The sequence below is a fragment of the Ptychodera flava genome, chromosome 6 (assembly GCF_041260155.1).
Source record: "Ptychodera flava strain L36383 chromosome 6, AS_Pfla_20210202, whole genome shotgun sequence".
NCBI classification, from domain to species: domain Eukaryota; kingdom Metazoa; phylum Hemichordata; class Enteropneusta; family Ptychoderidae; genus Ptychodera; species Ptychodera flava.
In genome coordinates, this window is record NC_091933.1 from 25048219 (window position 1) to 25060982 (window position 12764).

Below are 12764 nucleotides of genomic sequence, written 5' to 3' on the forward strand. Positions count from 1 at the left end.
ACCTCATGGCAAATTCAATCTAACCTCATTCCCAAGCCCTCATACAGGAGATTGGCTACACTGGGGTAACATTTATGAGTGACAATTCAGTTTTTGTCACTGCTTTCAGGGTAAGATCTGAAAAAGCCACGATGGGGAAAACTGCCTGATTAAAATCATATACCAGATGCACAGAACAAAAAAGGCTCGTCACTGAAACTTCCCAGAGTTTAAGTATGATCTTGTTTATCAGCAAAAACATAATATATATACTCTTCGAAAGCAGTAGCCGTAAGGAATCTCAAAAATACATTCGATACCCCACTTTGGTTGTCTTTGGGAGGTCCTCTTATGTTCAGTGTAAATTTAGTGAAAGTTTATTTGATACAAAACAGGCCAACATGACATCCTGACACTCTTCAGAAATAATTTAAAATGATAAGAATAACAGATTACAAATTCAACGGTAGTATCAAAAGAGCAGACAATGCAAACATTGATCTTTGAAAGGAGAACTCAAGATGTCTGCATCAAAAGATCACGACAGGATTATAATAACTATTGGTAGTTTCTATGAGCTCTGTTCCCTCCCATGATTTGTCATTGAATGGTGAAGTGTCTTCTTCTTTGGTCACAGTTAGTCACCCCCACCCCTACCCCACTTTGTGGACTTCCTCACCTTTCTCTATCCCGACAGACAATTTTTATCATTGATAACGACCAATAATGGGCAATTGTGTACAGCAGCACTTGACAAAATCAAACCCCACACCTTTACGATTAAAGTTCCCCTTTGTTTCATTGTGAGCGTTGGTGGCCAGATCCAAACCGTGAGGGATCATTTTCTTGCTAGTTAACCCTTCAAGCAACGAATTTGAGGTACAAGCCTATTGAGTTCTATGAGGGCGTAGGAGGTGGGTACAGACTACTGGTACAAAAAAGAATCACGGGAAACATACAGAATGCAAAAACTTTAGGATAAGGACAGGACATGACCCTAATCCATTTCCTTCTGTCTTTTGTCATTACTTTGGGTAATCTCATCTTGTACCACAGATGGTACATCGTGCTGCGGCGTGTGTGGGGGGAAAACAGCAGTAGATCTATTGGATTATTCATGTCTACACGCATAGCCATGGCAGAAAAATACAGCACACCAGAAATTTTTTTTTTTAATAGCCAACATTTTGCAGATGTTAAGAAGGTCACAGCAAGAGAAGTATTACACTGTGAGATAAGGTAAAGTCTCATCGCAGCCAGGTAGGTTGAGTCCTACGATAGTTGAGTTCAAAGTTCACTTTTGTGTACACTTTCAATCCCAGAAGGCATCAGCTCCGCAGACACATACAGTAATCTTGGTTTTCCAACTGTATTTTTACATGGTGAAAGGATGTAATGTAGAAAAAATCTTCGACGCAGTCTGCGCATTTGACAAGGACAAATAAAATCTTTCTGATGAGGCCTTCTGCGAGAAATGCACAAAAAAATTGACCTCAGCTATTCCAATGTGAATGCTTAACAACGTCAAAGCTTATTGAAAAATGTTGACAAAACTTGCACGAAAACAACACACCATCATTCTTCAGTGGCTAGGTCAGAGGTCATGCAACTTGCTTGGGAAAAACACAAGTAATTATTATTATTAAAATATTTTAATGAATAGACCGATAAAACAAGATACGTGTAGTATGTGAAAGTCTATTCATGTAGACAGCATGCTACGGCTTGTGGCCGGCATGCAGGCAGCTCCACAAGCCATCAGACATCTCCATTGGCTTGTAAATGCCGAATGGACAGCTACACACAGCATTCCTGGGAAAGAGGCAGCAGACCACTTAGTGACAGAGATCACAACTGCAGATGTTAGTATTAAGAGGTACAGTTTTCACTGGAAAACAAAAAAGAAAGACGCACACAGAAAAAAACCTATAAAAAGTAAAACTACACACTTTCCTAAGAAAATCTATCAATCCACTTTCCTTGCAGGTTGGCCGACGCCATTCCGGGTTAAAAATGTTGTGTTGGATCACACACAAAGTCACGCTGAAGAAGCCAAGGGGGGTTAAAAGCCGAAAAAAAGCTGCCGTGTCTGGACTTACCAATAATTTCGACCTTGCTGGCATCACCAGTTGGGCTGGTACGGACATGATATGGTGAATATGGCACTTGGTCACCGCCGTATTTGACAGTGATGGTGTAACGGCCAACATCTGTGGGAGTATATCTGATTCGGTAGGTACCATCACCATTGTCAATGATATCAGGCTTAATGTGCTTCCCATTGGCATCCTGCATTTCAACAAAACGGGCCAGAAAATTAACTTTCCCAAAAGTACAGATAGCCCCACAGGACTTTCTTTACATAAGATTTCTTTGAAATAGGTACAGTATCTATTTTCAATGTAGGAACTGTCACAAATCAAGCTGAAAAATAGGTAAGTGTTCACCTAAAATGGAAAGGTACAACAGAAAACATTGAAAGAACCAGTTACGATGGTACACATCTGTTGAAGTCCAATACATCTCACTGCTGGTATAGCTATTTATTCTCACATTGGACTCTAAAGAAATCCCAACTTTGCTACCAAAAACTAATAGCGTTGTCCTGAAATTTGATTGTGAATGGGCTGACTACAGTTTATATAAGGTTAGTTAGACCCTTTCACCAGCATAGTTTGGTCCAAACCTATCACTATCAATAGTGATTGAGGTCCTGTTTACAGGGAATTGGGGTGAATAGGTGAAAAAAAAACAGTTTGACATATTGAAAATGCTAACCAACATAATGTCCCTGAAAAAAATGAGGGCCTGCTTAAAAAACTTTCTCAATAGGCGAGAGAGAAAGCATGAAGAGCGATAGAAATTATATGCACCAATGCTATCACTGCTAAGAGTATATAAAGAAAACATTGGTTGTGAAAAGGTTGTCTACCTTGACCACCTGGAAAGCAGACGCGGTGTTTGCCGTCTTGGTTTTCATGAAAAACTGACAATTTGGTAAGTTTATGCTCTTAAATACTGGTAATTATCAATGTATGAGAGAAATTGATGCAAGGATTTCTTAACTTTAAGTGACTGGCAACTACCATACAAACATGAGTATGGTAGAATTGAGCAAAAACTCAGGCATACAACTACCATACCAATATGAGTATGGTAGAATTGAGCAAAAACTCAGGCATACTGAAATATTCATGATAGGTATATGGGAAAAGAGGGTGTCGCACAAAGTAATTGTAGTCAAGTGGGCAGCCACTGAACTTACAGTTATAGTGATTGTGAGCTCAGCATCACCGGCATCTCTCGTGTCTACGATGAACTCAATGGGTAAACTAGCTGGGATTCCAGTCTTCTCCAAACCAGGTCCTTGAACTTTGACCTTGCTGGCATCATGGGATGGCAGAATCTTGGTATGGAATGGGCTGAAAAATTATGTAAATTATACCTCTTGGTTAGGAGGACTCCATGTATGAAAAACGTGCGATTAAAAATTAAATGTTAGCAATACGCTGTTTTTCATATAAAGTACAGTTCATCTTTTCATTTCCTGTAAGTCTGAGAACATTTTTCTTCTCCTCTTGCAACTTAAAACAATGCTAGACTGGCTATCAACACTCATTACACTCCTTCTCTATCTCCATTTGTTGACCAGCACATCTTCATTTCAATGTAGTACAAAATATATCCTCCTCAAAAGAGAACGGTGTGAATTTTCATCAGTTCCTTCTATGTGTGTGTGTCATCATTGTCCTGCCATTACTTCACTGAGTAACAAGGCCAGTCAATCATCATGGCAGAATTTCAAATTACACTACTTCCAATCATAACAGAAGGGCTGGATTGTAGCCTCACCTTTGGGGGATCTGCTTGTCAGCGTATTTGACCTCTACATCACATTTACCCTCAGTCTGGGGCATGTAGGTGCATTCAAATGTTCCATCACCGTTGTCTTTGATCAGCGGCTTCTCCTTAGGACCTGGCCATGGAAGAGGAAGTTCCATATCAATTTGATGACATACATCAAAACAAAGAGCTTGTCAGAGCATTGATACGTATGCACATCACACACTCACTACATACATTTACACATGTACAGCCACTGATAGCACGCGTAGTTATACATATTTATATATGTATAGAAACCGATACTGGATAACAAAGTCCAACCTCCATTTCAAGTTTACTCCAATGGGAAATTATGAACAATATCAAATTTTGGTATAAAGGGCACACATCCTTTAGTAAATTTGATAAATTCTCTTTTTTTGAAAATAATTTTTAATTTATGACAAGAAGATAAATTCTGAAGCAAACAAATGCAAACCACCACATCTTTTATCTAAGAGATAATAGTTTCTCTCTTCTGTGCATTGTGAACATACTGGTATGTGCAGGTCTGTCTGCATCTATGAATATGTTGTTTCCAACCGTTTTTACCTTTTTCTGGGATAACAGTAACATCAAGTGGAGCAACTCCAGCCTTGGTTGCATCGACGGTAAACGTGGCTGGGGCACCAGCACGCACTCCGGCACGCTCCAATCCAGGACCACTTGCTTTCACCTTGGTGTGGTCCACAACGTCTTTGACAGCAGCATGGAATGGACTTCCTGTAAACAAATGTTAGAATGGGAAAGTTAAGCACTTTTGCTGAATAAATACTTCTGTCATGTACAAAACTCCATAGACAGCTACAGTCAAATGCAATATCTCAATGCATGTTCATTTGCATCGCACTTTTTGCATGTCTGTAATAAATGCTATCTTTGGATCAAAATACATGGTTTCCATTCAATGGCACACTTACAAACAAAGCACACATTGAATGCAATATTGAATTTCATTCACCTGGAATATGTTGATCAGCAAATTTGATTTGGACCTCATAGTCACCAGGTTTGGTTGGCCAGTACTCAACGCTACACGTTCCATCTTTGTTGTCAACACAGGTCATCTTGGCTTCAGATGGACCCTCAATGGCCAGGCCCAGTCCTCCCGTTCCGGCACCTTTGGTTTCCACCGTAAACTTGCAAGGTTTGTTGGTGTTGCCACCTTCAAGGCCAGGGCCATATGCCTTGCACTTGGTGGCATCAGATCCCTCCACAACACCAACATTGTATGGAGACTTGCCGATTGGTTTACCAGCGACTTTGACATCGACCTTGTGTGGGCCTAATACAGAAATGTGACAGATAAGCAAGTATGAAATGTACCGTAGTGCTGTCACTTATAATGGATTTGTCAATTCCTTGCTTCATGGACACATAGAAAAAAAAAATCGTTGTTGTGCAATGGTGATGGGAGTTAACATAGTATACTGAACATTTTTTTGAATCACCGGAGCCAAAATTCTGTTCCATGGATAGCTTCCTTGAGCTTTACAGTAAGGTGATCAATGCTGTACATCTACTGAGATTAATGTGGATATCCTGTGTAAAGTGGCTAAAAAACAATATTCCTATCAACAGGAAATCTATGATCTATAAGGAGCATAGTTTTCATGTGTGTCATGGCAATGCAATACTTCACAACAGACCTTCTTCAGTAGGTGTGTAGCTGACATTGTATGTGCCATCCTTGTTGTCTTTGATGAGTGGTTCTGTCACTTGTCCGGCAGGGTTTGTAACTGCACACTTCAGTGCATCCTTAGGGAGTCCACCGATGGGCTTAGCATCAACGGTAAAGTCAGTCGGGGAGTCCAAAAATACTCCTGTAATGTTATTTTTGTTAGAGGAGAGAATGGTAGGACATTAAAAACTTATGAATTAAACCATTGCTACTTTTCACTTTACCGCTGATAAAACATTCTTTTAAAAAGCTTTATGAGAATGCATGGAGAAAAAATTGATCACGTTGACAATGAAGTGAAGCGGTTGGTCCACATTTCATTTCAATGTTCGTTGAAGGGTTAAAAAGCTCTAAGATGATTTTCTTCATAAAACAGTGGAGTCATAAAAGAACCTGGTAAGACCCTGTTCTGTATTGAACTTGAACTGTAAAAACTTCAAAGTAATCCAGAAAGCTATGCCTCCTGCATCAAACTTTGCTGCCCTAAAAAACCAAATCAAAAAAATTGACAAGGAATAAAATAAAGCTGGTGCTTGCAAGAGTACAGTTGTAGTTGCCAATATTTTGTGCAGTGTGGGGTTTTTCACTTGATAGCTAATCAGAAGTCAGTGGCCAAAACTGCTTAGCCAATCACATCAATGGAATGTTTTTATTCAGAATTAAATGTTTTCAAGAAAACTTCTGGGAGTGGCAGTCCACCTGTAACATCATTTATAGGTATATGTGAAAATTGTGTATAACAGACCAATAGTGGTAATAATTATTGATTTTTTTGTTGGTCTTCTTTTGGCATGAATCTTGTCCTGAAAATGGTCCAGGTTGCATCAACAGAAATCATAGACCAATGACCAAGAAGATGTTATACTTGATAGTAAAGCTCTCAGATTCCATTGTTCAATTCTCTAATTCCATTGTTGGACGATTTTTGTCTGTGTGGGCTTAGTTTGGGTGCAGGACACAACTTCCTTACTTTATCTTTCAACTGTGAAGAGCTTTATTTTTAACTGGAGCTTATTTTGCTGAAATGAGATCTATTTTCATCCAGTCTCTATCTTGTTACGACAAGATTTTTCCTGTTACAGCAAATGGTAGCTCCAGTTAAGAACAAAGCTATCCAAAGTATTTACTGAACACTATGTGATCACACAATGATGCATCACACTTTTTATGTGTAAATATTAATTTAAACAAAAGGACAAAAAGAAATTTCTACAAAAAAGAGGATAAATTCAGTTAATTACTATTCCTATATACAAAAACATCATGCATTCAGTTAAGTTTTAGATGAAGATAAAACAACACAATGAAATAAAATGAAATTACTATTAATGGAATTATAATGACATATTGAAATATGAGTGCTAGTTATAGAACACACACATGTTAGCGTACAGTAAGGCCGGTTACAAAAATTAAACGTTGACATTGACTTCAGCTCAGCCGTTGGTGTGAGTGTACAAACATGCACGCAACCCCAATCTAAAGTGATTTTTATTTTACTTTTCAATCGGCATTTTTCCTCATTTTTTTTTTGCGAAAGTACAGAGTTTCTTTCTTTCAACCACAACTTCCTGATACAGATGTCTCAGTTCTCATTAAGCACTGAAAACACCGCAGATGTTATCCATTTGTACTTGGAAGAAGGGCTGTAAGTTTTTAAAGGTCGCAGCACTGCTTTTCATTGGATAGAAAACTTACAATGAGAGAACAGTGCCAGCAAAGAACCTTTCCAAAACGAGAGAGTTATAGACAGGTGCACCAATTATAAAATAAAATTTTGTCCAGGAAAGAGAGAAGATACACCGAGATGACGAGATATGTCAATGAAGATTTAATCCATGTCGGCGTCACACTTTTTGTCGCATTTTAATTCTAGTGGTTTATGTTATCAATGAAAATGAGAATGAAAGTTAGGTGAAATGGACATTTGATATAACTGTCAGGTCTTCATTCCACAGCTGTTTGTCTACGTGTCATGTCAGGTATGAAGCTCTCCACTACTTGTGTTATCCAGCATGAGAGTAAAGGTTGAAAGGTTGAAGACTTAAGACTTTAAAACCAGGTGTCAACACATCCTCCACCACAACACATTTTAACAGAAAGGAAATGTTTAGGCTGAAAGCTGTCAAAAGTTGAGACGGCATAGAACAATACAAAACCATAGAGCTGTGACAGGGTTGAGTTGATTTCTGATTGCAGTGTACTGTAAAGTTCCAACATTCCTTAATTCAGTATATAAGAACTGCGAGTAGAAAGCTGAGTTCATTACATTGAAAGAATTGGGAAGTTAGTTTTTCTTTAGGAGATAAAATTGCTCTCTGTTATGTGGTTCAGCAGCAGAATAGAGGGTGCTGTTGCTCTGCTGTGACCTGTTAGTGAGAGAGGATTCCCTGGCAGTGACTTATGGTCCGTCCATCGTTAGTACCAAGATGCAGAGATACATGCTACAACTACGTTTGTTTGTTTTCATGTCTAGTACTACTTCACACAAGAAGGTTCATGGAAATTTACCCTTGGGTTCAACACCAGGTCCAAAGACTTTGACGGCATCGGTTTTGATGGCAGGTTGGACAGGGATTTTCTGCTTGCCTTTGGGTACATCATAGCCACCGTATTTGAGATCAACAGTGTGCGGGCCTGGCTCTTTCGGGTAGTAGCAGACGTCGAATGTGCCATCCTTGTTGTCGTCAACATCGCATTCTACTGGTTTTCCGGTGGGACTCCTCACCGCGCAGGTGACAGGCTTCTCCCCCTTTTCAACTGGTGCTTCTCCAGCTTTGGTGCAATCCACTTCGATATCAGCCGGTTCACCAGCACGGACGCCTGGTTCCAAACCAGGGCCCTTGGCCACCACCTTGGAGGCATCAAAGACCTTTGCTGGGAATGGGGACCCAGGGATGTGCTGTTCGGCAAACGTGATGTTGATGTTGTATTCGCCGATCTGATCTGGTACGTAGCTGACTGAGCAGGAGCCATCGCCGTTGTCCTTGCAGTCAATCTTCGCCTCGCTGGGTCCTTCAACGGTCAACCCGAGAGCACCAGTGCCTGCATCACCTGTCTCAATGGTGAACGTGGCTGGTTTGTTAATGTGGCCTCCTTTGAGACCGGGGCCGTGTGCGCGACACTTGGAGGGATCAGCTCCAGGAACAGCGTTGGTCTTGAAGGGGCTGTCTTTGATTGGTTTTCCACCGAAGGTGATTTCGATGGTGTACTCGCCTTCTTCAGTTGGTGTGAAGCTGACGCCGTAGCCATCCACGGTCTCCTCAGTGACGACCTCGACAGGTTTTCCAGTTGGTGACAGGATGGTTACCTTGAGAGGTGCCTCTCCCGCTCCGGATGTGATGACGTCGAATTCAACGACTTTCTGCATTGTGACCGCTGCGTATCAATGGAGTAGGTGGGTCAAAATCAACAGAAAACATGCAAATTTTTTTCACAACAGGTCACATGCAATGGTAAGCTCATCAAACTAAACAAATTTCACAACACAAGAAAAACTATGACAGTTAACATTTCAGGTAGGGATTTACAAGGGAGCAGGGTACGCCTTCTGCATAAATGATTATTCTGCTGCCATATCACAGAGTTATTTTTTTTTCATTCACTTAAATTTGGGATAATCTCTGTAATGGTTTAATTAGTCCTCTGCAAATACTGTGTTGAAACAAAAAAATTGATCAAAAGATACCAACAGATGCGTCAAGAAGTTGTGTTCTTTCAAAAGTGTTCTCGAACTGAATTCAAAACAGCAAAGAGCTACATGAGTCACTGGTAACAAAGTTTTGGTATCAACAGTTAAAAACTTGTCTCTCCCTCTCCTCTAATTTTGACATGTTGCAAAATGGTCTACACAGTTCACAGTTCATTTACAAGTTCACTGACGACACAAAATGGATAAAACAAACAGTTATGTATGTAACATTGTTATATCTCTCAGTCCCACAATATGGCCCAAACATGATGTAGTTAATTGCATGGTTGGACCGAATTTGTGGGAATGAGAGAACAGTTTGAACAAATGTGAAGCTACAATCAAACTGGGCTGTGTTTCCTCCTGCAAAATTTGAGAGAAGAGTAGAAAGCAGGAACCAAGTACAAACAACACTGGGGTAATATTGCCATAGAATCTTTGAAAAAAGTGCCAAATATGAAAATAAGTTAACAATTGTAGTCGATTGATCTTCATGTCCCCATTCGAATGAAGGCATACTTACTTGTTTCAAGTCCATCGACGTATACTTTGCTGAGGTCAATCTTGGGCTGAACATCAAGATAGATAGGGCTTTGAGGGACAGGTTTGCCATGGTAACCGATAGCAATGGCATACTTTCCAGGATTTTCAGGGGTGTACTGTACTTTGTAGGTGCCATCGCCGTTGTCCTTGACGGTGGATTTGATTTCCTTCTCACCTTTACCATTGACACCAGGAGCAGACTTGACAGCAACATGGATGGGACCTATGGAAGATGAAACAGAACAAAGTGTTCAAATTACGCTGTGGTGGGGATGCAAGTGTTTTGAGAGTGGCATGTATTTACTCTTCCTAGGTATCTGGCACAACATCAATGGTCCATACATAATGTATCACTATTTTTCTTGATTTGATCTTGATTCAATCCTTAAATTGTCGTTTTCTTGTCAATTATCTGTGTGAGTCAAGATACCAGGAAACAGTATGCATTTACCATTAATTGCCTAGCTATCACTTGTTAATCCATGGACTAAACAGTTAATGACTTCAATTTTCAAAAATATCGCTACTTTGAATGAGTTTCAAAATGCTTAAGTTCAGTATAGCAAAATTCAATCAATCAAACGCTCCACTGTTAGCAGAACAAAACTCAGAACAAATGTCACTTTAGTTTTAATACTGCACGATTTGAACAAAACCCGATACCTGGTCCACCTGCTTCTTTGACATCGATGGTGAAGTATGTGGTTTCTGTTGACACCACTTTGTTTGGCTCAATACCGGGACCATAAACCTTGACTTTGTCGGCACCGCCTTCAATTTCCACGCGGAAGGGACTGTTCGGGATTGCGATACTTCCGTAGGTGACGCTGACTGAGTGCTTGACTGGTCTCGGGGCTGTGTAGGTGCACTTGAACGTTCCATCTCCGTTGTCCTTGACATCCACTGGTACTTCGTTGCTGTACTGGTCAGTGACAGTGACCTTCACTGGTGCCTTGCCAGCTGCTTTCGTATCTATGATGAAATCCACCGGCTGGCCCAGTTTTGGACCATTTTTCTCAACACCTTTGCCGTATGCTTTCACCTGTGAGGAGAGAGAAAAATTACAATGAGACTTACAAATCTTCATCTCTGAGACAAAACTAAAGTTTAGTGAGAAATGGTAAAATTTTTCGAGAAAAGTGTCCAGTAAAGATCTGCCTTGTACCAAAGACGATCTGTTCAGTACGAAACTTGAAATCAGAAACACATTCATATGCAGCATCATTCAGGTATCTGTGTTTCGGAAGACTATTGTGGTTCAGAGAGAGACAGAGAGTAACTCACCTTTGAGGCATCAAATCCACCTGGGTTAGGTGAAATCTGAGCCATGTATGGACTGTGTACAATGTCTTCATCATCACAAGTAATGTGAATGGCGTATTCACCGGGAGCAGTTGGGAAGTAGGCCACCTCACATGATCCATCACCGTTGTCCACACACTTGATTTCAGCCTCTGATGGACCCTCAATAGAGAAACCTTGTGGAGGAAGACACACAAATTCAATACACAGAAATAACAAGATTTCACTGAGGGCACTTTCACTTTTTAATAATACTCTCATCACATGGTTATTGGTCACAACTTTATGCACATGTGTATTAAGCAGAGGCTAGCATAGCTATCTCACTGTACGTGAATTGCGCAAAAGTGAAGAGTAACTTTGGTTCGCGCAACCATACACAGTTGATACAGAATATCACACTTTAACTGATTTGTGTGTAGTCTTGATGGTGGAGTAAGTGTTGAGCAAATGGAATTTTATCATGAAGCTTATTGCTTGGGAGGATTTCAGAATTACATTCCCCGGCACTGTATCTCTATTCATTTTCCAGTTCTGTGTATTTTCCTGAATAATACTGTTTGCGATTACAGGTTTGTTACTGAATATAGCTGTATGTGTGTGACGTTGGAAACTGCTGCTTGAATATGCGAACAAATTTTTTAAGTTTGCATGTGTGGCTGTTGTAGCTTGTAGTCTCAGCCATAAATGTGTCTTGTAGTGTTCACTGTAACATTAGCAGTCACATATTAGCTTATACATTTGCCATTCTTGAATGGGCGGTTTCAAAAAATATTTATTTTTGAAATTAAAAATAGCGCCAATGGCACTTGATCACAACTGGCACATTGTGAAACTACTCTATCTCTGGGTACAACTGTACATGAAATACTGAATGGGTAGGTGCTGCGGGTTTGGAGTTTGTCAGTAAATGCACACAGAAAACAAATCCCGAAGTAGCGAATTCCAGCCATTTTCAAACCACACTGTTTGTCAGTGGGGTAAGCAATATTCGCAAAAATCACATTTCCAGGCTAATAGACTATGTTTTACGAAATCACACGTCCTTATTAGAAAATAAAACGATCTTTGTCTTTAAATCAATGCGCCAGTAAACAGGTCCAGCAGCTAGTTATGTCATCAAGTCTGTAATGTTAAGGGTCATAACAAATGTGAGAAATCTAAAACATTAAATATGTTGTTTTTTATCAATTTTATTACCAAAAGCGCATGAAAATCTTTGATACTTTGAATCAGCCATCCTGCATATTTGTAACATTCATCAAAACCTCATTTCTGTTCCACAACTCATTAAATAGTCCACAATGCAGGATTGGTGTGCATTCCAAAACTACATATATGAAAGACCCCTAAAATCAATTAGTTAAAGGGGGGTTAGAAATTTCCCAAAACTATCTAACCGCTGCTCCGTTTGGCTCCATTTTTCGGAATCGGAACCTTGAAATTAGTCTGAATATCTCTACCAAATATCAATGCAGTCTGTTCAGCGGTTTTTGACTTTTTGTCGTTTACGGAAAATGGACACTGTCCACCACCGGTTGAAGCTAACCCTATATCACAACTTCCAGATGTGATAATGACCTATGGTCATTATGTTAAAAAATACCGCCAATGGCGCTTGGACATAATGACCGCCTAGTATTATCGGCATTTATCAACAACCACACTCACTGTGAATTAGAC

At 40.0% G+C, this 12764-nt stretch overlaps 1 protein-coding gene across 21 annotated transcripts in view; it reads right to left on the reverse strand.

The window, feature by feature from the left end:
- Positions 1-12764, reverse strand: part of LOC139135296 (filamin-C-like) — a 150517-nt gene that overhangs the window by 43185 nt on the left and 94568 nt on the right. For 19 of the 21 annotated variants that reach the window (XM_070702636.1, XM_070702632.1, XM_070702628.1 and 16 more), the window contains 10 exons: positions 11064-11257; positions 10443-10821; positions 9760-10002; positions 8057-8923; positions 5514-5687; positions 4826-5149; positions 4417-4587; positions 3832-3955; positions 3245-3401; positions 2079-2268 (listed from right to left, as the gene is read on the reverse strand). In XM_070702636.1, coding sequence (XP_070558737.1) covers positions 2079-2268; positions 3245-3401; positions 3832-3955; positions 4417-4587; positions 4826-5149; positions 5514-5687; positions 8057-8923; positions 9760-10002; positions 10443-10821; positions 11064-11257 — 2823 coding nt within the window. The remainder of the gene's footprint in view (positions 1-2078; positions 2269-3244; positions 3402-3831; positions 3956-4416; positions 4588-4825; positions 5150-5513; positions 5688-8056; positions 8924-9759; positions 10003-10442; positions 10822-11063; positions 11258-12764) is intronic. The other 2 variants (XM_070702625.1, XM_070702624.1) reach the window with 1 other exon arrangement.